The sequence below is a fragment of the Heliangelus exortis genome, chromosome 18 (genome assembly GCF_036169615.1).
Source record: "Heliangelus exortis chromosome 18, bHelExo1.hap1, whole genome shotgun sequence".
Classification (NCBI taxonomy): Eukaryota; Metazoa; Chordata; class Aves; order Apodiformes; family Trochilidae; genus Heliangelus; species Heliangelus exortis.
Window position 1 is genome coordinate 2,299,140 of NC_092439.1, and position 26,309 is coordinate 2,325,448.

General features: G+C 37.5%; 1 protein-coding gene across 3 annotated transcripts in view; it reads left to right on the forward strand.

The window, feature by feature from the left end:
• SHANK2 (SH3 and multiple ankyrin repeat domains 2) overlaps positions 1-26,309 on the forward strand; it is a 279,149-nt gene that overhangs the window by 55,835 nt on the left and 197,005 nt on the right. For all 3 annotated transcript variants that reach the window (XM_071762128.1, XM_071762127.1, XM_071762126.1), the window contains exon 12: positions 13,274-13,340. In XM_071762128.1, the coding sequence (XP_071618229.1) occupies positions 13,274-13,340 (67 nt within the window). The remainder of the gene's footprint in view (positions 1-13,273; positions 13,341-26,309) is intronic.

Genomic DNA, 26,309 nt, shown 5'->3' on the forward strand with positions numbered 1-26,309 from the left:
AAATATCTCCACACTTGGAGGTACTAAAAATATTTACTGCAGAATGTGTCTTTTTAAAAAAAGCTGTTTTTTCTGCACAGTTATGTGACTGTAAACTTACGGAGGAGTGTCCAGGAGACCATTTTTGGAACTGTGCTCCATGCAGATGATCCAAGACCCTTTTTTCCCCTCAGTTTGTACTCTCTGTTCTTGCTCAGACAGAGGTGTCCAGCCAAAGTGCCTCAGGTGTTCTCACATGCAGCAGAATTTCCCTGGGAAAAACTGTTGTCTCTGAGGTAAATAAGAGCCAATCTGTCTGTTTTTCCAGTAAATGGATAGACTTCCAAAAGCTCAGAAGCAACTGAAACTAGGTTATAAAAGGGAACATATTAAGCAAACTAAATTGTAAGGGTCACTACCAGTTCTTGCCTCAAAGTAAGAAAGGCTCATCTGCAGTTCAGATGCAATTAGATGTTGTGGGTGAAGTTCCAAGAGGCAGTGGAAATCTGTATAATCTTAATTTAATCACAGGATTTTGAGAGCAAGATTGAATATTGCTCCTGTGATTTTATTTATACTCAACCCTTGAAGAGAAGGCAGCAAGGGTAAGTTCTTAAATAGCCTGATCATAACTGAGCAGTCACACATAGCATGTCTTTTCCTTAGGTCAGCTGTGAAAACTGTGTGGTTTTTTTTTTTTTCCTGTGGCTAGATGAAGCATGGTAAATCTTGTTGTTTGAAATACTTTTATTTCATTGTTGTGTCTGTCGGTAGAGGTTCTTTTATTTTTATTGGCTTAAAGCAAATTTAGGGTGGATAAATGTGTGTCTAAGATGTCAGAGAACCTCATTAGTCCTAAGAGGGGAGCTAAGTGAAGAAGATGAATAGAAAATGTCCATTTATTAGCATTGCATTGTTGCCAGGCTTTTACATATATTGAAATGGAAATGATAGGCAGTGTGTAAACATCTAGGAGAGTGACAGGTAACTGGTTGGTTTTTTTCTAACTATTCTTGCAGAAGAGTGTATTCTATCAAACTCTGCTCTGTGGGAGAGATGATGTTCTTTTATGAATTCTTGATTCCTGTACCTCTGTGTGTGGTATAAGAAGGTTAAACCTTATGGGAGATTTGTTTCACAAGCCACAGATAAGCAGGCTTGTTGTAATCTGCTACATTTAAATTTTTCTTATTGTTGAACCATGTTATTCTGAGATACTAATACCATTCAGTCTCTCTCTAAAATGTAATACCTTATTACCTTTTGTATGCCACTATTATGTGAGTGTAATAGCTTTAGTGACACTGCCTGAATTAGACAATTGATCAACCAGAAACATCAAAGAAACTGAAATGCACCCTTTGTGCTGGGGCTGCTTCTGCCATGATGACCAGGATGCCCACATCCCTCTGTTTTCCTGTGTTCATCTGTTTGCTTGTAGCCAGATGGATTGTCACAGCTTCAGAGTAGATTCAGGAAGAAATTTTTTATGATGAGGGTGGTGTAATACTGTCCCAGGCTGCCCAGGGAAGTGGTAGATGCCCCATCCCTAGAAACATTCAAGGTAAGGTTGGACAGTGCTCTGAGCAGCTTTAGTTAAATATGTCACTGTTGAGGTGCTGCACTAGATGATCATTAAAGGTCCCTTCTAACCCAAATCATTTGATGATTCTGTGAACTTAAAAATTGAATTCTAGGCAATAATAAAATTTTTGTAACCCTGCAGTGCTGCACACAATCTGTGAGTGGGACTTGGGGGAACTTAGCCCTGCAACTACAGATTAATGATCAGAGTTATGATGGACAGGTGATGACATGATCTCTTGCTTTTGCATGACTTTACAGGCTATTCAGTGTTAATTTCTGGCAGCATCTGACTGAGTTCTTGTTGCTTATAGAAATGGAGGATCTGTGCCTCCAGGACAGACTTAGCATCTCTTTGCCATTGCCATTTGCAGAGAAGTTTTGTGACGAGCAGTTGGCAGATGCTGCCACCCCAAGTCTGTCTTCATCAGAGTTTGTTATTGGCATTGACTTTTTCTAGCCTGCTGTTTCCAAAGGTTTTATTATTTTAACCCACGGCGTTTGGAACGAATCCACCAAATGTATTAGGTAAAATAATCATAGTGTTTCATTACCCAGTGAGTTTTAGCCCATGGGCTTTCAAAAAGCATTTCCAGCCATTTGGGGTAGAGGTTTAAGCAGTGCTGTGTTATTAAGTGTTTGCAGAACTGAATCCCTTGAACAGTTCTTTTTTTTTTTTTTTTTTTCCTGTGAAATAGTGGGCAGTATCAACTGCCTGCTGTGAGTAGGAAGGCATTTTTCTGGAAGTGTTTAGGGAAGAAGCAGCTAATATAGCACATTTTGGCTTTTCCATGAGGCAGGACTGCCTTCAGAGGTGAAAATTTTGACCCTCCAGCAGAACAGACCTTTACACACTTGAACTGACTTTTCTGTGTAACCCATCTCTTACTGCAATTTCAAGGAAAGCAAAACATGGCAAACAGCACATTTTCTCAATCTATTCCTAAAAGAGTTTGGCTGAAGAAGGCTGCCTTTTGTGGCTGTTTGATTTAGCATCGTACTGGGAGGTGAGGAGAAAATTCAGTCGATTTTATTAGTGGCTGTGTCTTATCTAATTCATTTGCTGCTGCAACCTGGCTTTTGCTGCTCTTAGTAAATACTCCTTTGAAGTTGCTGCTCGCCCATGTAGCAGTAATAAGGATTATGTAATAACTGGCTTTTGATGGCTCTTTCCAGCTGGAGCTAGATTTTCCTGTGGAATGAGCCTGTAATTCTTAATGTGTGAGGATCACACTTTCCTCCCCCTTTATTAATTATTAAAATGCAAACGCAGAAAACCACATCTTCCTTGAGATGATTTGCTGAGTGGCATTATAGCAGAGAAACAGAAAGAAGATGTGATTTAAAAAAATTTTTCTTTTAAAATAGAGGTAAACATTAAATTATCCAATACACGCAGCGACTGCAGAGGAGGCTTTATGCAACCTGTACAAACTGAAGTAATCTAAAAATCTTAGTTCTTTCTCATCTAAAAACCCAAGAGGAAATAAAAGAACGTCATGAAGCAGCAAAGTTGTGCTTGGGATGGATTTGCCTACGTGTTCCCTTTTTGCTTTCTGACATGTCTCATGGTAACTTTAATCAACTGGCAGGTTTATTCAGTTCAACACTTTCTGGTTCTTGCATAACAAGGGATCCTCTTGTCATAGGAGTTAGGTTTGCATTTCAAAGGCAAGAGATTGAGGTGATTTAGAAGTGATTTCCTTGCTTGTTGGGAGGAGAGGACTTGTATTTTTTATCCTGGTGTCCATGCAGGCTTAGTTTAATCTGAAGGTATTCAGTCAGGGCTTATTCACAAGTCAGAGTAGTTAAGTTTGAAGAAAGCAGTTGTGTGTATGTTATGAAAGGACAGTGTATAATAAAATTCAGGTTCTACTTTTTAAATCATTGGAAGGTTACTGCAAAATGAACAGAGCTGCTTATGGCAGTGTTGGTCCAGTATAGAGTCCTGCTAAGACAGCACTGCAGGACATGGAGACTAAAAGGAGGTCATTTGATTTTTGACTGGAATTCACTAAGCTACTCAGCTCTGGCACTGGTTCAGGGCTACTGAGTGTATTTCAGAAGACCCATAGGGGCTGTAAAATCTCTTGCAAGCCAAACCAGCATTTTAGCACTGAAAATGTGCCAGCACTGTTATGCTTGCAGTGTACTTTTTTGTTTAATAGTCAGCTAAATACACGTTGTTGGATGCACATTGCTGTGAGTTTGTTTATTTTTAAAATATTAATTGCTGAAAAATATTTAGGGTAAAATCCTTGTTAAAATTCTGTTTGATTTCACTTGGGTGGAAATTTGTTCTTCACACTTTAGATTGTTTCAGATCCATGCCACTGAATTTTTTTATGTATTCTACTGCATAATTATTTTTAGTGAAGTTTTCCTGATTTTTAGCACAATTCTGTTAATTTACACAAAATTGCACACTGCCTTGCAACAAATTGCTTGTGGTGGGCAAGATCTTCAGCTGTGAAGCTGCAGCTGGAAACAAGATGCTTTCTCTTCTGAGTGAAAACTTTCTGAGAGTTTTGGGAGGCAAAGCCAGTGCCTGGGGCTAGGGTTGTATAATTTTTTGTTCTTTTTTTTTTTCTTTTTTTTTTCCTCCTCTTTATCATTGCCCAGCTGAGACATTGACCTTGTCCCACCCATTGTAGAATACTTGTCCTGAGGTTTAGGTTGTGAGGGAGTGAGAAATGATCAGATCTTCATGTTGCACGTAGCAATACTTGATGTTTAGAAACCTAGTCTTTAATTACAATTAAAAAATAGCCAGTGTGGGATGGTTCTCACCAGGGGAAGCATTGAGATTGTTTGGAGGGCTTCCATAAGAGGCTGCACCCAGCCTGGTGGAGCTGCCTTTTTGCTGCATCCTGGAAAGTATGAATACTTTGACCTTACTACTAGGGCAAAGCGATGGTGCCAAGGCTTTGTTTAACCAGTGCTAAAATGATCAAGAGAATTATGAAGAGCCTCAAAGAAATATTGGCCCTTTCCCATAATTTATATTTTCAGATGCTAAAACTAGTTGTTGAGCAAATGTAAGGTGTCTATTTTAAGATACTGCATGTCAATATCTGACTACAGATGGCTCCGTGAATCATAGTTGGAAGAAGGAAAATGTTAGACACTAAGATATTGTTGCTAAGAGATTTTTGTACACAGTATGCTAACATGTGCTGGCAAATTTGGGAACAGTAGCAGCAGCATGCTTTGGGGAAAAAAAAAAAAAAAAATTAGTGGTGAAGAAACTGTCTCCAAAGGACTATTTAAAGGATAGTAACATTATTGTGCTTTGTTGTATCAAGAGCTGATGAAGATGAAATTGTCTTTCAAGCAGATAACATACAGAAAACATCCAAAAGGTAAAGCTCATCTTGCTAACTGGTGGAATAGAAAGTAGAGACTAGAAAGAAAATGAAAAATAAATCTATAGTTTGGGGTTTAAATTAAGCGAGTGTCAAGAAGATGAATGGTGGTAGCTGCTGGTATTTTGCCATCTACTGGACATCAGATATATTAATATACAAAGATAGTTCCTTTCAAATTGCATAATATGAAGTGTGTATTATAATATATAATTTAAATTGTTAAGAATTAGTTTCTGTCCAGGAAAGAAGCATGTGTAAAAATGCTGAGTATGTTTTTTTTTACTTACATTCTTTCTTAAGAAAGCTATAGAGTAATTTAGGAAAGTTACATTTTACTGTTTTATTTATTCTGTCCATATCTTATTAATCTTGTTTCTGGGTTTTACTTAAACTTGAAAATGTTATACTCATAATTAAGCTTCAACTTAATACAATTAATTTTATAAATTAATTTTATTTTAGCAAATAAAGCCTTTCCTTTTTTTATAACGAATTTTATTTTAGCAAATATAAAGCTTTTTCCTTTCTTAACTTCAGAACTGGTAACTTTTTAATATAGTTTTGGAGTGCAAATGTGTGTCTTCATAATGTAGACAAATGTATCTTCTTGAGGTCATGTTTGATGTCGTCCGTATTGTTATGTACTCAGGAATGCTGGTAAAGAGGCTGAATTAGTGATATTAATAGTATATTAATCAAGCATTTGGTTTTATTTTATAATGAGGTGAATGTGAAAACATCCACCAGTTTTATTTTGCAGTAATGTAGCCTCAAGGTCCAAAAGCCAACTGTAATTAATACAGCTACAAAATGTGGGATGATACTTTGCCCTTGGATTTTGGAAAGTTAAACACAGAATTCACAATAATTTAGCAGTTTTATTTTAGATCATATAGTTATTGCAAGTGTGTAGGATTTAGTTTACAAAGAAGGAGTTCAGTTTAGAAAAAAGAACATTTCGTTGCATTTATTGAATTCCTAATATCTTCTCTAATTGAAAATACCTGAAATCTATGCTGTGATATGAGCTCAAAGCAGTGCTTGCCAAACCTGATATTTTGTGAAAGCATTACAAAAAAATGCATTTCCAAAGGAAAAGGAGTTCCTGATATGTTCTTGTTTTTATTGAATAAATAAACATACCTTCCTTACAAGCTCTCTGGAATTGCCTAAGAAACCAATAGTGTTTGTTCAGTACATTTTTCTCCCACACCTATGAAAAAGAACTTTGGAACACAGATTGTGTCTTGCTTTTCCAAACTGAACTCCATCTGTACCACCCAGGAGAGTTTTAACATCCACATCCTGCTCAGGCATGAGAGCAACAAATGCATATAGATTGAACATTTTTTGGGGAGAGCCTGCAGAGTGTGCTGCATGATTTTGTGTCACTGTTCATGAAGGATGGAGCCTGATGGTGCTGGGTGCTGCACAGGCATGCAGCAGAGCAGGTCTTTGCACTTCACAACTTCAATTTAACTTTCTAATGTCCTTTTCTGTGATGCTGCAGAGTTGGTGGTACACAGTGATAAACTTTCAAGTGGCTTTAGACTCCAAAAAACCTTTTACTAGAGAGGGGATGCAATAGAACTATGCTGGTCTTTCAAGAGAACATGATAGATATATGTTGAAGTTGAGCTATGTTGTCTTTTCATTGCCCCACAGTAAGCATCATTAGATTTTTATATTCAATTAAAGAATATTTAATTCTGGTCTCCAAAGGTTGTGATTATAGTGGGTTGGTTTAGAGCTTGCCTTGCTGGTGGATTATCACGTCTTGATATTGCAGCTGTTGGGAGAATTGTTGGTGCAATCTTTGTCTGGAAGCTTAGCCTTATTAAAAATGAGAACTTTTCTTATATTTTTAATATTAAGAAAGCACATGCTAATTAGGACACATCGAAGAGCCTTTCTGGTGGCTTTTTTTATTAAGGAAGTGATACCAACCATTACCTCTATATTTGCTTGTGCTAATTTCTCAGGAGTCTCTGCTGGTTGTGAATCCCATTGCATAACTTCTTTGACTGCTTGAATGGTCTTTCTTGTTAAAATAATACAGTCCTCAGTGGTACAATAAGTAATTTATGATTTTCTAAGTCTGTGGCTTAAGTGGAAGGCAATTTCTGGAGAGTCATTTGGTTACAGTCTCATCCACAGGGCTGTGTTATCTCTTCCTTCTAGTTCCACCTGAAGATGAGAACATGTAGGACAGGAGAACCTTGGAGAGCCCTGTGTCCATCTCTATTTCCTCTAAGACCAAGAGAAGTCAAGAGGGAAGTCATGTTTTGTCCTAAGATAGAGCTGTGTCCTTTAGTGTGCATCCCTGAACTCATTCCAGTTCTGAGCTTTCTCAAAAAACCATCATAGAGGAAGCACTTCTGGGAACAGGGGCAATGGAAGGGTGAAACATCTGCCTTGAAGGGAAGAGCCATGAGATGTACTCTCCTCAGGGAAGTAAAATTGTCTGGAAGAGAAGGGGGAGAACAAGCAAGTGGAGAGTTCTGACTGTTTTATCATGAACTGCTTACCATGGCTTGCAGCTCCAGCTCTGCAGCCCAAACAGCTTCCTCTGCTCTCTCTACTTAGAGCATTTTAAAGCTTTATGTCTAAAACTTCAGCAAGTGCAGAAGGTAATGCAGCAGCCTTGATCGAGGGTGAGACATAAATGAACTGAGAGATGCTCTCCTCACTCCTGCAGAGACAGTTTGTCAAAGTTCACTGGCTGGATTTAAGAGGGGACAGCTTCAGTTTCTTTTTTTGTATTGTTTCTTACTGGATGAAAGAGTTTGTTCCAAAGAGCAATAATGTAATTTAGTTTCAATGCTTGCCTTTTGGGGCCTAAACTATAATGCTCTAAAATTGTATTTGTTAACAGGCTACAAAGATCTAGCTTTAATTTAATGTAGCCTCTACCTGTGATACAGTTCAAGTGCCAAAAAACCCCAAAGAATTGTGGAAGGCTCGTGACAGGTAAAGTGCATATATGTAATTGCCAGTTTCCCCACAGGAACAAAATACTGCATTAATCACAGTAAAAAAATCTAAATACTTGGGTGTAAGTAATTGATATCTTGAGAACTGCATTTATGAAGCTTAACAGAGAGACCTTGCTGAGTCAGTGCTGCTACTTATGTCTGCTCCAGAGTCTGAAAACATGATGGAACTCTGTCACATTGACAGCTGTACCTGGACATCTGTCAGGTTTCACTGTTTATACAAAGAAGTCTTATTTGACATTATTTAAACTGAAAAAACAAGATTCAGGAAAGCAGAACTAAGCAGATGTGTCAAATGTTTAATTTCTAAACTGACTTCTGAAAGCCAACTTAAAACCTGTCTGAATCCAGAGGGAACATTTCTGACTGTAAAGATCAGAAAAACAAATGAGAATAAAGCTGTGCCAGGAGAAAGAAAAGCCCTTCTAAATGTGCCTCCCCTGTTATGAGGATCATTCCTCATCCACTGGCAATCAGGGGGTGCCCCTGCCTCCTGCCTGCTCCTCTGCCACCCCAGGCACATCCATTTCATTCAGTTTTCTCCTCCACTCAGGGATGTCACTTAGTCACCATCCCTAGCAACTGGCCAAGTGTCAATTCAGCTCCTTCCCTCCCTCATCACGTTTGTGGCAGAGCATCTGGCATTGCCTGGCGTGGCACAGAGTCAGGCACTGTAACCAGTTGCATCATTTGAAAGAAACATCTGTCTGCCAGACAGTGAGACGAGGGGGTGACTGTAACAAGTTTTGCTTCCCCTGTGGCAGAGCAAATCTCTCTATAAACACTCAGCTTCTGGTGACACTCTGCATTCTGTCCCCCGACAGTGACAATCAGCTCTCCTCTCCACCCTGCTGCCTTGCCCAGGGAGTCCTTAACCCTGTGCCTTGGTGCTTCCCAACTCTGACCTGTGCCAGTGACTCTGTTAACTTTTTTTTGGGATGAAATTTTGAAGACCTGACTTGTGGAACCAGGAGATGATACCACCAGTCTAGCCAGTTAACCCTCAATTCTTTTGCTTTTGTTTGAGATACCTCCTTCTAAGGAGGTCTCCCTTCTTGCCTTTACCCTCTGCTGACTTCACTGCTGTGACCCTGTGTATTTATTCAGGCCAGCCATGAATGTTATCAAACAGATTTTGAAAATAATTAGATGCCCTTATTGACACCTTGGTGGGGTCATTTAAAGTTGGAGGGGAGGGAGTTGATAAAGGAGTCGCTTTGGTTACTACCATCAATGTAAAATTGCCTGTAATGATGATTGGAAAAAAAAATTGAGGAGGAGATTTCTATTCTCTGTATTGTACAGTAGGGTAGATGCCAGAGATCCCAACCAAATGTCATTGCAGCAGATAAAGATCCCAGTTTGGGTCTGAAAGCTCTGTACTGGAACTAGATCCTGCTTTTCAGCTGGGCTTGGGTTGACACTGAGCTGTGGTGCTGCAGGCACAGTCTTTTTGATTCTGGAGCTGATGCAAAGTAAATACAGCTTCAAAAGTAGGGCAAAAAAAACCCAAAATGGGTTTTGGTGAAAATTATAGGTGTGTGATTTACTATTTCCTGGTTTGTTTTTTTTTTTTTTTGAAGATGCATAAACAGGTTCTGTCAGGTTTTCAGAATAATGCGACTTAATGACAGAAAAATTCTTGATCTAAGATAAGTGTCTTGTGTGTGGCAAAAGGATGAAATGAAAGGACGTTTGCTGCAGGAATGAAAAAACCTGAGTGATGGTAAAACTGCTGTGTATGCAGTTTTTAAAAAGCTTCAATTTCTGAAGCTTCAGCACAACAGGGTCTGTACAAAGTCTCCAGTTGTAAAGTACATCCTTCAGCCTTTCTTGGTAATACTTCATGTCTGTAGACATGCATGTGATGCCTTTGGATGACTTGAATCCAGTTCCTCCTGGAATTATAAAGAAACCCAAACCCAAACCTTTCACTGTAGTTATGCTGGCTGTGCTACTTCTTCACTGCCAAGAAGAGATGTCTTGTGTTTGAAAAAAAAAAAAAAAAAAAGCAAATCCTTCTTTCCTGCCATAACCTCTCAATTAGACATCTAGAGAAATGCAAAATATGACTACCTAAAAGCACGTAAATGATGAAGAGTATTTTCTGCACAGACACTATATGAATATATTTGTCTAAATTATGAAGATATTTAGTACAAATACAGAACTTCAATTAGGTTCTGATTGAGCTTTTATTTTATGGATGAGACACTTTACAGCACCTTCATTTGCTTCAAGATTTGGTCCTTGTGAAGGCCATTCCCTTGCCCTAAAGTATTAATGCTTGCAGTTTAACTTGAACACACTCTAGTTTTAAGCTGCATTTTGGTGGAAAAGAGGCTGTGGTTGCTGTGCTTTTCAGTTTGCAACTGTAAAAATTGAATGAGTGTAATTTTACATCTTACAGATTTTTCTCTGACTTCACTTTCTCCCACACTCTTTACCCATCAAATTCAAGTGAAGTACATTGATGCTATGCCAAGAAATATTTGTACTTTTTAACTTTTTCTTGCTTTCTTTAGATCTTAGCATATCTTCCCTTCGTTTTTGCTGTTGGAATTTTGCACCCTCCTTTGAGTGGATGGAAGTAAAATAAATGGAGAGAAATTATACCTTGAGCTTGAGGAATCTAGTGCTTGATTGAGAAGCAAGTACAGGAACAATTCCCTGTCAAGCTGTCTCCTAGCTCTCTGGCAATATATATTCTCAAGTAATAAAATGTGTTTATCACTTGAGCAGCATGTTTATACTAGAGTTTTAAAATCTACTCTGTATTAAAAATTCTTTGATTTGAGTGACATGGCTGCTGTCTAGCAGGCTGCCTGTCATCAGTGAATTCCCTGCTTGGATCCTACATGCTAATTAGGGATAATGCTGAAGAGAGAGATTGTTGCTTACTTATAAAGTAGAGAAAACCCCTGTTCTACACACAAATGTTGCTTTTGTAAACCAGAACCAAGCCAGGCTGCAGAATGTGAAGTTAGAGGGACTGCATTTGTACATTTCTGATGGTTTTTTCATAGTGCTGTTTGCCATGAGTTATGCTTTAGAACCTGTACAGAGGAGGCTGGGGGGCCAGAATCTGACATGTTATTTGTCCTGAGAAGTATTTTATTTCAGGAGTAGTTCCTAGAATAAAGGTGCTCTTACTTATGGTTAAAATAGCAATTTTCAGATGGATAATTGCCTCTGTTGCTGACCAGGTGGCAGTGCACCAATCTACCTCTGTCTCTGACCTCCCTGATCTTTGCAGATATTATGGCATGTGGCAATCTTGTGACACATTTCAAAAGAAACACAATCTGTTCAGTTGTGGTCTAAAAGCAGAACCAGAGTTATTGATTCACACTAATGCATTTTCCTCCATCAACGTTTGACATAACTCAACTGGGAGGTGCCCAAAGCAAAGCATTTCCTTCCTGTATTGTAATATATTGTAATGAGAAAATAATTACATGATTATCACTAGTAAGGATGGTGATACTATATGATAATTACATTAAGTAATTATGTTAATTATGTAAGGAACAAAAAATGAAGATGCTGCACATACCATTCTCATGGCTGCCTGCTGAGGATTATTTTAAAACACAAGTATGCACACCCTGAGTAGAACTGCTAGGTGCTACACAAACGTGGAGTAGAATTTCTGCCATGAAATAGATAGACATGAAAATGTAATCACTGTATTTAGTCTTTATGTTGGATAGAAATTCTTAATGAAACAACAATCGGTTTGTGAATTGAAAAAGGGAAGCTGTAGGTGCCCATTCCCTGGCAGTGTTCAAGGTGGGTCTTGGAGCAACCTGGTCTAGTGGGAGGTGTTCCTGCCTGTGGCAGAGAGTTGGAACTTGATGGTCTTTCAAGTTCTTTCAACCTGAGCCAATGGATCTATGGGAACAGTAGAGAGGCATCGTGTAAATAATCAATGAAGAATCCAGAAAGGATGTGTAATTATTTTATTTTTAGGTGAAATGGATAATAACAGTCTTAACTTCCGGTTTAAGCGTTCTCTGAGTCTACCATTTACAGCAGATTTGGAAACTTTTAAATACATAATAGTCGAGATTTTGAGGATTAAATTTTGAAGATTTCCATATTAGTTTGCTATGTTTGCAAGTAAATAGAATTGTCCCTTCAGTTTCCTGTGGTGAGAGCAAAATTATGGTCTTACGTTTCTGATGTGAAGAGAAATTACTCGCATTAACTGTGCTTTATACACCCCCTAAGACCATTTTAGCACTTTAGTCTTTCTTTGCATTATTCTTCAGCCCTGAGATGTGTCAAGTGGTACAAACCCAGCAGACAATCTTTCTTGGTCATCAGCTCAGAATTGTCCCTGAGTTTGCAGCCATTTCTTGTGAGTGACAGCAGCCCTGTATCCAGGAGAGTCCTGAAATAAGATCTTCTTAAATCTTCTTTTTTTTTCCTTTTTCTTTTTCTTTAATTTTTTTTTCCTTTTGCTTCCCCATGCCTTGCATATGAAGGGTAAGCCCAGCTTATCCCTTTTACCTGCATCAGGAAACCCATTAAGGGAACAGGATCTGTCATAATTGTCATCTGCCATTGCTGAATATTCAAGAGGAGAGGGAGGAAAAGGGAGGAGGCAGCAACAGAATAACCAAATCACATTCCTCATGTCCTCAGTGGAGAAAAGTCTCTTTTAAGTGCATTTAGATGACAATTTGGGGTCATTAGTTACACATCTGTGTTCAACACCTAGGAAGTGAATGAAAACTGTTGATTTTAGAACTATATTTATTAGAACCCTTCAAATTCTATACAGATACAAAAGCTTTTCCAGTTCCTCCCATATTAATCTTTTTTGGTGTCTCAGTGGTACCTGGGTACTTGTAGTTCTTGGTACTTTTCTGGTTATCCCATGTACTTGCATTGTAGCTCTTGTTTGCATTATTCAGGTAAGTATCCAGGCAGGAACAATTAAAGGAAAATAATATCTTCACTCTGTCTCTCTGAGCCTGCTCCTGTAGCATTCTCCACACATCCAAATAGCTCCCAGAGCTCTGGGGATGTTGTGTTTAATGTTCACTGCTGGTTTTGACTGCCACAACATGAAAAGCCCCAGCTTCTCTAGTGGTCTCCTGAGACATCCATGGTTCCATCGTTGTTTGGAAATGGGGAACTGGGGGACTGGAAGTGCTGCTTGCAAATAGATTGAGATTTCTCAACACTGTTTCATTTCTTGTGTGTAGAAGTAATAAGCAGTCTGCTTTGTGAAATGAAAAGATATTTGTAGGATGTTTGTCAGTAACGTAACGTGCATTTTCCTACTTAATAAGAGGTGGCAATATATTAATTTTAACTTTTTTTAAAATCCTTTAGGTGGCTATCATAGCAGGAAATTTTGAGCTTGCTGAATATATCAAGAATCACAGGGAAGCTGATATTGGTAAGCACAATATTTACAGACACTGAAAATAGATTCTACATGTTTACACCAAGGTTTTGCAAAGATGTTAAATATGATTCTGTGTGACTGCAGTGCTGCCAACAGTATTGTTTCAGGGAGATTTTTAAAGTTACTTCTCTTTAAAAAATGAAGATGGGGAAAAAGGTGAAATGTTTTAAAAATATGCTCTGAGAGTGAAAATTTGATGAGGAAGGCAAAAGAGTGGTAGATGCTTTATAAATGTAAATTAGACAGTTTGTAACAAATGAAATACTCGTCCACGTACCTGGAAGAGGCAAATTGGCTCATGCAGACTATCTTAGCATCAGCCTAAAGCAGTTCTCTAGTGGGGATAATGGGTCAGAGGAAGATAAAGCAAGATTGCTCCTCTGCAATTTATGAATGTATGGCAGAAACTGTCTGTTCATGTCCATTAAACCATCTCCTCTCCCTGAGCTTGGTATGTGGCACTGGATGAAGGCCAGTGACAGGCATTAAGGACCCTTGAGAAAAAACCTTAAGGCTTTTTAAAGATCTTTTTACATAGAGAATTTTTCCCCTTAAAATAAAAAGCAATTTGATGAAAGTGATTTATAATACAGTTTAATTAAAACGAATTTAAATGCTTTGATTCAAGTTAATTAAAGTTGCACTGGAATATCCTGAAGTTGAATGGAAAAAAGACATTCCTTTTGATGCAGGAGCATCTGTGTAGTTGCCTGTACTCATTTAACTCAGTGATGCAAATCTATAACTTGATAGTATTTAATTTATGTGGAAAACTAGGCCAGCTCACATGAAATTTAGGACTCTGAAAGAATTGCTTTGGATTAAGACCTCCCTTCCATTTCTCTTCCTGGGTTTTTTGTCACACTGGAAGAGAACACTTAGAAGTAGGCATTGAGAAAAGTGAGGATATGTTGCATAAAAATTTTGTATGAAAGTCATACTTTGAGTAAGAATTCATAGTGAGTTTTGGAGGTTTTACCTAAGAGAGGGAGGATAGTTCCTTTCCAGGTAAGAAGCCTTCATCCTTCTGTATTTATAAAGAATCTGATGTAAAAAATTAGCTAAAAATGAACCAGGTATTTCTGATAGAGTGAGCATCTTATTCATGTTTATATTTGTACACAGTGAATGGTTTTATAACTTTGTGAAGATACTGAAATGAAAGGAAATGGTTGTTCAGACTCAAATGCTTCCTTCATTTCTGCCATGTTAGTTCTTGATATTTTGGTTTGTGTATGGAGTCAGTGTAGAACAAGTCCTGCACATGACTGCATACAGGATTGTTTCCTGTTTAAATGGATTATGTTGTCCTTTAAATAGTTGTGTATAATGAAAAAAAAAAATAAAACCAAAACTCTAGTAAAGGAATTACTTGCAAGTGCTAATTATGTATACACTTACACCAGGAGTAACTGTGAAATAACACTTACAAGCAGTAGCTTCTAAACTTATGTGAAACCATCTTTGTGTTAATTTTGGACTGATCAGTTCTGCATTACTTTTCCTTTCCCCTGACCAGGGCAGGTTCCAAGTTAGGTTAGAGAAACTGCAATGTAATTATGAAGTAGATGGATGAGACTCAGTTCAGGAAGCACTTGATAGCCACATGGCTGAGGCATTGGGCAGCCCTTAGTATTGCTGACTGTAAGAACTTTCTGTAGGATTTGGTAATTCCTAGAGCAATACTTAAAATATCTTCAATGGGAAGATTCTTCAAATTTTGCAGATGCCTTCACTTTTCTGCTAAAAACCAGAAATACTGATGCTGCCATAATTCACTTGTGTTTTTTTGTAAGGTGGTGGTGGATTGTGCATAACAATTTCAGTGAATGGATTTGTCTTAAAGAAGCAGCATTACATTATCTTGTTTTCTCCCTGCCAATTTAATTTAGTTGGACATTTGTACCTTAAGATTTATTACTTTTTTCACAAAAAACCCATCAAATTCATCAAAATATTTTGTTTCAGAAATGTCTCCCAATTTTTTAAAAGATAAATAAATCAAAGAACAATATCCTGAGTGGAAAACCTGAGAGCCAGGATGGTGATGAACATGCAGAATAATGTCAGTATTTAAGCTTCAGCAACTTGGCTTTTATTTATCTTACATGTCTGATTATCTGTTACATTAATGTAGTTTGGGATGTATTCCAACATATATCCTTTGAGTATAAAAATGGGGCTTCTTAGAACCCAGAGGCAATGGAGTGGAACAGAATAGCAAAGAGCTTGTAAAGTATCCTCACAAAGATAACCTGGACAGCTGATGTGGTGAAGTCTCTTGAGAGACATTTCATCTTTCCTTCCTCAGAAAGGAATTTTGTTATTTTTTGTTAGATTTTGTATTTTTTGTTAGATATTGAAATTTGGTAGTGAATCCCGGGTCATTAAACCTTGTTAATATCTTAGGCTCATTTAATAATTGTTATTGCTTTGTATTTTGTGATTATTTTAGGGTCTTAATAATAAATAAGTTGCAACAGTGGGAAATTCACTGGAACATCTGCAGCTTTGGATGGGTCTCTTTGTTAATGGAGGTTTAAGCTGATACATGATTAGCTGTTTGATCATTTAATAGAAAGCTTATCAATTCAGATATTCAGTATTACTTGCAGTAACATTCATTGGGAGAAGGGGTTGGTGATGCATTGGGGAAAACTCCACATTGCTCTAGAATCATTGGAAAAACCTCTACACTTCTTGGAAGATTTCTGACCTAATCTTTTGACTTTTGGTCATCTTCATACACAGGATATTTTTCTGTAGCTGCTTTTTAAGTGCAAACCTAGTAGACAGCTGAGTAATATAAGAGACAATAGTGTTTGGTTTTTGGGTTCTTTTTTTCAAAAAGAATCTACTTACTTTCCTGGCTGTGCCATCTTAAGAATGGGAAAATTTTAATTGGTGATAGTGGTTGGAGGCTGGACCTAATTGAATACTTCCAAGAGCAGTTTTTTTTATCTGGTGGCAGAAACAAGTTTTACTTTTTTTTTTTTTTTTTTTTTTTGACAGAGGCATCTGAAATATGAAAATAATACTTGCTTGAAATCTCTAATGTTGCATAGTGAGAAACTACACTATCCCTGTCCATCTGTTTTGACATGTGCTCATTAACATTATTCTTAGATAATTCTGTTGTCCCAAACTATTGCAGTAGGAAGTGGCTTGTACTTTCATTGCAGAAGGTATTACGTGGGTGTCTTCCAGTTTGTCAGTAGTCACAAAGCTGTTTTGAGTCATGTTTGCCAAAGCTGCAATTAAAAGGCTCCACCAGCAGTACCAGAATGCTTCTGATTCACCCTCCTGGGCCAGCAGTGAATGAGCTGCTTGGTTCAATGGCAGAGATCCCAGCTCAACCCTTCCCCAGAAGAAGTGCCACTGCCTCAGGGCAAAGGGATGAATCTGCAGCTTCCTGACAGCCAAAGCACCACATCTCAATGCACTGGTCCATGACAACTCCACCTAAATAAATATACATGTGCTTAAGTGCTGGGTATATCACTTAGTGTCTGTTCCACCTTTGCCAGCACTTAGAATGCCATTAAAAGCCATATGTGAAGTTTGGGGTTGTTCAGTTTTGAAGGGGCTGAACTGCTTGTCCTAAAGGTTGTTTGGTTTTAATTTTCCTTTATTTTTATACTCTTTTTCCTCGGCCTGGAAGTGTGTTGAAACTGCAGCATACAAAGTGTTTAGCACAGGTAACTATTTTATTTAACCTACAGGAAGCATTTCAGAACCATTTTTTGAGGAAAAGAGCCTTGCAAATGATTCCTGTGGCTTAGTACAATAAAAGACACCTTGTTGTCATGAACAGAGCAGGTTCACATTAGTCTTATTTCAGACAGAGCTGATGCAATTTTGCAAGAATAAATCATACATTAAAATTAAGGACTCAGAGGAAAGGAAAAAGAATATCAGGAAAGGATTAAAAACGAGATCCAGATTTCAATGTATTTATTTCTTTTATGAGGGTTTAAACATCAGGGAATCCCTCTTTTCTTGACAGGTGTTTGAAAGGTAAAGGAAAATTGCCATATCATTTAAAAATAGTCCTATTTAAAACAAATTCATTTTTTTTTCATAAAGCAAGAAAAGCTATTGCAATAAGGTACTTAGAAACTTGCTTTACAATCAGTATGAAATACTTAGTATAGCTTCAGTTCACCATGCCCCCAAATTAGCATTTTGAGGAATAATAGCAACATTAAAGCAGCTTATTTTAATTATCACTAATTTTAAAAGTCTTTGAAACCCAGAAGTATCTTGCAGTTCACTGATTATTGTTCCATCTTCCTTTCTGCTATGAGGGAGGCACTACACACACTCCTGATGTCCCACACACCAGTTACACATCGTAAAAAAATAATAATGTCCCTTTTAAAACTTTTTTTTTTAAGCTAGCTATAGCACATTTATGATTTATTAACATTATGCACTTACTTATTTATTGCAAACTAAGAGAAAGTAATGGATTGAAAGATGTGGTGAATAGGAAAGTTAATCCCTGATTGTTTTCATCCAGCCTGCAGCTGTCTGTGAGTAAATGAGCACAGCAGATTTAGGGAGCGTTTGCTCTCCAGAATTTACTATGGCTTCTATAGGATGGAGGTACAAACCCAAATCATCTATGTAAGAATATTGAAGCTTTCATTAGATACAGATATGCAGATATTAAATATGTTACAAGCTGATAATCCTTAGCCTTGGATAACCTATTTTTAAATCTCTTTTGCCTTGGTTCTTTGTGATGAGATGAATTTTCAGATGGATTAAATGGCATGGGTTGTTCTTCTTCAAGTGAACAAGGTTTGTTTTATATTGTGCATCTTGTCCTTCAGCAGCTCTGAAGCTAGAAGCAATAGGATTCTTTTGCTTTGTTTTTGTTTGCTTTTTGCATTAGAAAAATGAAACACATTGAGCTGATGTGTGAGTTTTTGGTAGTTGATTAGCAGACTAACTAATACTTGGATACTGTTGCTAGGCTTCAAGTCAGAGTTCCTGTATTCCTCTATAATTATGCAGAGATATGTGTATGTGATGGTTTGTCTGTGCTTTCACATGGATTTTTTTTTTAATATTGAAAATCTGCTAACATATTAAGCTTATCCTTTAAAATATACATATTCCACACTGGACAATTGCTTTTAAATCAAACATTTTTCATGTATTATTAAAAGCATTTATTTTTATAGGAATTGTGACTATAAACATCTTCAGAAAACCATGCATATTATTATAGAATAAGAACAGATCTTTCAAAGCACAAGGATATTAGTTGGTTTGTGGTAATACTGCTTTTCTAACCCACTTTCTTTAATTAGATCAGAGTGATTGAGGTCAGCAATCTTGGTTTTTCAGCTGCGAGTCTTGCTATCAAATGCTAGCCAGCCCAATGAATATTCTGTTTGTTTTCTTATTTATTTTGGTTTGGAGAACCACTGAGTAATTTCGATTTTCATAAATCAAATGCCTGCAGAATAGCTCTCAAGTTAGGGAAAATGATATTTAGAAAGATAAAAGGAGAAACAAGGAAAGGCAGTAAATCAAAAGACTTAAAAATCTACAAAACTGTCAGCAGCATGCAACGACTTGTTCTATTTTTATTGCATGGTATTTCATAGTAGCAGAAGGGACTCAAATATGTATTTTAGCCCTATATATTGGTCATAGGAATGTGAGGAACTTTAACCTGTTTCAAGTGCTAGCAGGCATTTTATAATGGAAAAAGGATGATATTAGTGTAATCAGGATGGCAAAGACACTGAGATCTTCATTGCTTACATTTAAGTAAGTATTGCTTAGCAGGCTGTCATTATCCAGGTTCTCTTTTACAGTTTCTTTTCTCTGCTCAATTAATAATTATTTCTCATGTAGGCATTCTTGAAGGCCAGGTTGGATGGGGCTTGGAGCAACCTGGGTGTCCCTGCCCATGGCAGGGGGTTGGAACAAGATGATTTTTAAGGTCTTTTCAACCCAAACCATTCTGTGTCTCACATTATTCTCCTCTAAAGCTGTTCCTTTCTTAGCAACAAGGAGCTGATCTCAGCTAAGAGAGAGGAAAACGCTGAGGAGGAGGCACAAAACTTGAATGGAGCTCCAAATTGCACATTGAAAACTAAACTGAACCCTGCACTTTGTGGGTTTTATTTCTATTGCTGTTTGATCAGTGTTATCTTAAGCTCCTTTCTGCTATTTTTCCTTAGGGTCTACTAAATCTGTACCCCTAGACTTCCTGTCCTTTGGAAGTATGGGATGAGTGTGTTTCAGTTGTGATATATATATATATATCTATATATCTGTCTCTGTGTAACATAACAGGAGGGCTGGGATGGCAATTTTAGGATATTAGAGAGCCCTCAGCTGTTCTGATGAGGCAGTAGGAAGTGAACCAGCCCCACAAGGGACAGTACAGAAGAAAAAAATGTTTGAAGTGTCTCACAGAGGTTTCTAGTATTCCTGAAAAGGTAAAGTATTTTCCTTAAAACGTTTTTCAGCATGAGTCTCAAGAGCTTTCTAAGATTGTGTCAAACCCTATGTGGGATTTCAAAGAGTGAAACAGTGGAGCCAGGTTAAAAATAGAGAGAGGTAGGACAAATGGAGAATAGATGTGTGCAGAATCCTGTGGCTTGCTGTTTCTCTATGTGCAGTGGTGAGAACACAGGGAAAAGAGATGAAAGAACATGAAATAAATGCTGGAGGTAAAAAAAAACAAAACAAAACAAAAAACCCACAAAATAGAGATTGATAAAAATAGCCAGGAATGTTTACTGAAGAAAATTCCTGTGTTTTCCAAAGTAAACGTGGAGATAGACTGAAAGAAACAGAACAAATAAAAAGGAAGGGGAAGAAAAAAACCCCCAAACCTCTCAGGATAATGTAGGTCCTCATACTGAGCCCTGCATCACAAGCCTTCTTATGCACCCAATAATTTCCTTTCAATAATTAGGCTACCAGTAGACTACAGAGTTAAGAGTAATGGCAAAAAAATGGATTTGTAACTTCTGAATATGTGGATTTTTATGTGCTAGTTTGTATCTGAATCATTATTGACAATAATTAGGCTCAATGTAAGTCCCATTTGGGTAAAGGAGCATCTTCCTTGGTCTGATTGGGTTTGGATGAGGGTAGCCTTCCAAATACAGAAACAGCTTGGTTACATTGCCCATCATATAAATCAAATATTTGTATGAATAAAGGAACTGCTTATGAATATAAAACTTAGGTTTTTGGATGAGCTTGCAGATTGCAGGGATGAGATTTTTATTTTAGTTCAGTTCAAATAATCTTTTAAAGTTGTGCTTTTGCAGTAATAGTTGAAGTTCTCCATTTTGAGTGGATTTATTACACTTCAGTGACTCCCTTGCTTGGAACTCCTCTTTCTTTTATGCTAGATTTGTATTTATATAATTTTTTACATCTAAACATGCTTGTTTCCCTTCAAACTAGGTTATTTATGAAAATAAAGCTGACATTATGTCTTTCATTCAATATCCAATCCTTTCCCAATTTACATGAAGAACGGAGGCATCACTGAAAAAAATTGTTTTAATATCTTACAAATAATCTGATTTTCATAACAAGGTATTAATGTCAGAATTTTGTGAAAATTAATCTGGTAATATGCAGTCTCTTTAAAAAGAAAAGAGTATCCTCATTGCAGACCATTTGTTGTCAAATTACAGATGAGGCTTGATAAAAGGGGTAGGCTTTGAAGCATGCTGCTTTATAATGAGTGTAATATTTCACACTGTATTTCACACTGTTCACAATATTTCACGCTGTTGCTGTTACTCCATTTATATCTCAATCTCCTGGGCTGTGTCTGGGCTGTCAGTCCTTCCCTTGGAGCTCACCATAAGCTCTATTATATTTTAGCAGTCAAGGTTTTGCCACCCTGTGGAATTTACCTTCAGAGTCAACATTTTCAGGGTATTTATATCTGAACTCCTTGGGATATTGGGCAGAATTCCCAGGAAGGCAAAGGCCATTGAGAGTACTTGAACCTTTTTTGTCCTTCTCTCTCTATTTTAATGAGCTCTTGTTAGAGATTTTTAGTTTGTTTTACTTCTTTGCCACTTCTGTTTTGTTGCTGGATGTCCACTTCAGTGACCAAAAAATATTTAGAGATTTTTCTGTACTTTGCAGTTCTAGGGAGGTCTTGTTTACTGCTTTCCATGGCTCTCTCCAGTTGCAAGTGGCAGTCTTAAAGGATGTTGTTTCAGTTACTGCTTTTTAGGGATCTCAAACAAATAATTACTTTGGAGTTATCTGGATTTGTGTGTTTTCAGGAATAATTGAAACTGTAAATTGTTTCTAAACATAATAATACAAGACAGAGTTTACAGATGGAACATGTTAAAGGATGACAAATTTCATACCTTCAATTTCCACATTAATCTTACAGACAAAATTTTATTTACTAACCTGTCTAGACCTAGTTTTTTATTTGGATCTAACTGTAAATATAAATACTAAAAAAATGAATTGGTTATGGAATGAGCTTCTTGTTTTGCACCTCTTCCTCTGCTCATTCCCTGATACATGGATGAACATCTTCCATCTGGGCACTTGGAAGTACCAGTCCAGGCTGTGCAGTTTACTCAGCCCAGGGCAATGTAGTTGACTGGTGTCCAAGCAGATTGTTTTCTCAGTGAATCTCTATTCTGTTTTGATTTTTTCCCTCCTATCCTTTCTATGTTTGTCTTGGTAATTTTATATGAAGTCAAAAGACTATTTTCTGCTCCATTTTTTTATGTAATGTTGCTGAAATAATTGTTCAGAGCTTTCTGTAAAAGACAATTATGATACCATCTTGATTCAGATGAGGTTGCAGAGTAAATATTATGCAGCAGAGTGACTATAATTGGGTGAAATCCATGCTGAATGAAAAGAACAAAAGCTTTATTGAATTGAAGAGGCAGGAGGATATACAGTGTTAAGATTGTATTATTTGTATGTGTGTAGGAGTATCTCTGGTTTTCTGTTAATTATATATCCCTGCTAACTCCAGGAGGCTGGGAGACTTCAGCACCCAAGTAAAGATACCATCTCAAAACCAACATCATAGTTGTTTGGCTTTCAGAAATATGGAAACAATGAAAATAAAATACACAGATTTTATTCCTTCTCCTAAAGTATTACCTTAAACCTAACATAAACATCCCCCCTCCAAAAAAAAAAACCAAACCCAAAACCAAACCAAACAAAACAAAAAAATTTTCATTCTCTATATATAATCTTTTGTACTGTAGCATTTCCTACTTGGGAAACTGCCTCTTACATCTCCTTGGAACATCCGTAATAGCAAAATTTAACATAAACTCTGTTTCTCAGTTTTAAATATGCCTTAATAAAATTAATTTGTTTTACCCTGAATAAATTATTTGTTGCTGCTGGAAAAAAAGCCTTCTAAATGCAGACTGACACCCAGCCACAAGTTCTTCTAGCATTTCTGGGACTGGAGGCACCAAGTTACACGTATATCTTGACCTCAGGGGTTTTAGCAGATTAAAATTAATGTTTTCATGTGCATTTCTTCCTCTCTTCCACCTCTGTGGGTGATCCTTAGAGATGAGAGCCCCCATAGCTCCCCTTCCACAGGGCCATGCTGTAGCTCAGCTCACTCTTTGCCTTCAAAAGAAAACCCAATCCCTCCCCCCTATCCATGGGCCAATTTTTGTCAATATCCAGGGTCACACCTTGCAAGAAATCAGAAGAGGTCCTGAGCACACGGAAATTTTGGTGTTAATTCAGATTTATCTTTACCCTTCTTCTGAGGGCTACACTTTTTATTTTGGGTCAAAGCATGGTTTATCTTGCCAGCTTCATTAACACTCTTGAGAATGCCAGGTGCTAAAGAGCTCTATTTTTGCTGTGCAGATCAAGTGTGTTCAGTTTCTGGTGGCCTATTTTTACACATTTCTGCATTCAATGACTGGGAAAAGCTGTGAGGGGAAGAAAGAGATGGCGAGTAGAGAGAAAAGTGCTGTGGGATTATTACAGGAAAATAAAGGGGAGGATCTGTCAGTGAGATTCCATTTCTGAGAGGGCATGGAAATAAGACTAAAGGCAGGAAGCAATGTACAGAAACACAAAAAGTGGAGTAGTCCATTGTGTTATCTATATTTCATCAGTCATTTGACTATTTCCAGACAATTTTATGAAAAACACTTTTAGATTTTATATATAGGATTTTCTAAGTAGCAGTGTCTCAGTTTTCTCCCTCACCCATAGATATTCCAGGGCATTTAGCATTAAGCAGTGACCTGCAGCAGGTGAGGAGATGCTGAGGAACCTGATGGCCCTTTCCCCCCAGGGAAGAAGATGTAGGACCCACTGGAGATGTGTGCCTGACCTGATGCTCTCTCATTTCTTTTCCTTGGTTATTCAAATTCTGTTCCTTTACAAGAAACAACCCTTGCCCATGTCTGAGGAAGCTGCTACTATTTCTGCATTGACTTGTCCTTACCATCAGCAGTTTTATCTGGAACTGTCAGATTATTGACATGAGGAAAAGACTTTCTTTGCCCCTTGCCCTAAACATGAGCCAGGCTGAATTTTATCCCTACGCTGGAGAATTTTCTGCATCTTTTCAGAGCCTGACTGACAGAAGGATGAAACTCTCTTGGTTTACTGTGCCAGTGCACGTTCAGGTGTTGCACTGAACAGCAGAAGATTTTCAAGGTGACACAAGAGATCCTTGAGCATCAAGTAGAGTGAGTACCATGGGGTCCAAAATCCTGCTGTGTGGCATCTACCAGCAGCTCTGACCTCTGTTGATGGCAGCACTGGGCTGCTAGCAATGGATGATTAGTTTAACCCTCCTTCAAGAAAAGCTGACATTAGGACAAAAAAGAAATTATGAGTGCTTATAAAATATGTTATTGCTTTTAGATTGGATCCATGGCTTTCCATGTCTTACAAGTTCTGTGACATTTGGAGTCTAGGTATTAAAAATAGCTAAAAGCAATCCCAAGGGCCTGCTACCATTCTTCAGTTCTAATCTGTATTTAGGACAGAGGATTTTTTTTTTCTTTTGACTCATTAGCAGAACAGTGTTTATTCAGACATCTTCACAAGCAACAGATGCATGTTTATACATGTGCAGTTAACCAAGAGAGACAGAATATGTAAGAACTCTGACATTGTTTATTTCAACAAAATGAGAGCAAACTTAGCTAGATTCCTAATATAGCAAATAATCTGGATTTTTAGTATAGGACTGTATCTTCCTCCCTGTGGTAAATAATGCAGCAATGGTTTTGTAGATCTTTTTCATTGCTACCTTGGTTGTGTGTGGTGGGAGAACATACATTTTTCTATGCTGGTTGAATGGAGAAGAGTTCCCCTTTCCTTACCTTTATTGACAAAAGCTAAAGAAGTAGTGGAGATTTCTCTCCACATGCTTGAGCTGCAGGATTTTAATTTAATTTCTATTTTTTTTGTTTTATTTTATGATCTGGAGTCAAACCCCTGTGGGTTAGCAGTGCTTCTCATCCTTCTGTGGAATACAGCTTATTATCTTAGAAAGTACATAAAGCCCTGCAGTTATGCAGTTAAGTGGAACTTTTGGCCAAATCCAGAGATTTGGACTGAGTGCTACATACTAAGAACGTTTCAATGGTATGGTGGCAATAATTATATGATATTCCCAGACAAAGTTTGGGATATATTAATTTTTATTTATTTATTTATTCCTAAAGAAACCCCCCAAAACCCCACAGTTACAGAGTTTGGAAGATAGTTTGGGGTTTCCCCCCTTTTTAAAGGATCAGCCTCTTTGCAGGAGAGAAGTGGAAGTTGAATGGAATGCCTGTCACTAAGTCTGGGGTGGTGCCAGTGGTTCAGGGTGATGCTCTGGTCTCTATGGCAACAGCACTTTGCTTTGCACACTGTGGTACAGCATCCTCAGGGCTGGAAATGACCCCCACATCTGCTGGAGGTACCCAGGGGTTGCTGTGGCCCCCTGACTTTTCTTTGCAAACCACTTATTGTTTCTGTTTTCCACCCTGAGCAGCATCTAAATAATCATTTGCAGATAAATGGGGAAATAGTTCAATTGATGGGGCAAGGTTTTCTGGTGTCTAAACTCTGTTATGCAAGTGACAAATTGTGTTATGCATCAGCAAAGTGTAAATCTGGGTAAAATCCACATAAATTATCATGGATTTAGGCTAGTGCCTTATCTTAGGGTGTGCTTGGGTTTCCTCTTGGAGAGGAAAAAGACAAAATGTAGTAATTCTGTTTCTGGCAGCTGCTGGACTCTGTCCTATGCAGTCTGAAAAATATTTATGCAGATTAAAAAAATCTGCTTCTCTTCTGATTTGTGTTTTCTGTCCAAGAGAAAAAAGGGAGTAAGTCAGGAGTAAAGAGCTATTTAAAACCAAAGATTTTCTATTTAGTTATCTTGTCATATGAAGATGAAACTATAATGTACTTCTGCTAACCAAATGTTTGTACTGATCCACTGCAAATTAAAATATAAAGTGATTTGATTACTGCTGGGTTCAGGTACAATAGCAGCTATGATATTTTCTGAAACAATAAGTTAAATGGCATAAGCTTTGTATCTTTTATTCATTACACTACCATATGCCTTAGACATTTTCTTACCAACCCTAACACAACAAGCTCTAATTTTAGAATGTCCTTACTGGTTACAGCTAAATTGCTCTTGTCATATGCTTTTTTTTTTTTTTTTTTTTTTTTTTTCAGAAAAATAGAGTGGTTTTTTTGTATGGGTTTTGTTTTAGGTTTTTTTTTTTTTTGTTGTTGTTTGTTTGTTTGTTTTTTAGTTTCCAGTCTTTTACTAATACTGCTCAAGTCCATTAAGCTTTGTGGAAACTAGAGAGAAATAGAACAATGAGTCATTGAAATATATGTTGTGGAGGATTAAATTGTCTCTTCTGGTCGAAATGCTTCAGGGCAATATGGAAAAGACAGCCAAGTATCTTACCATGT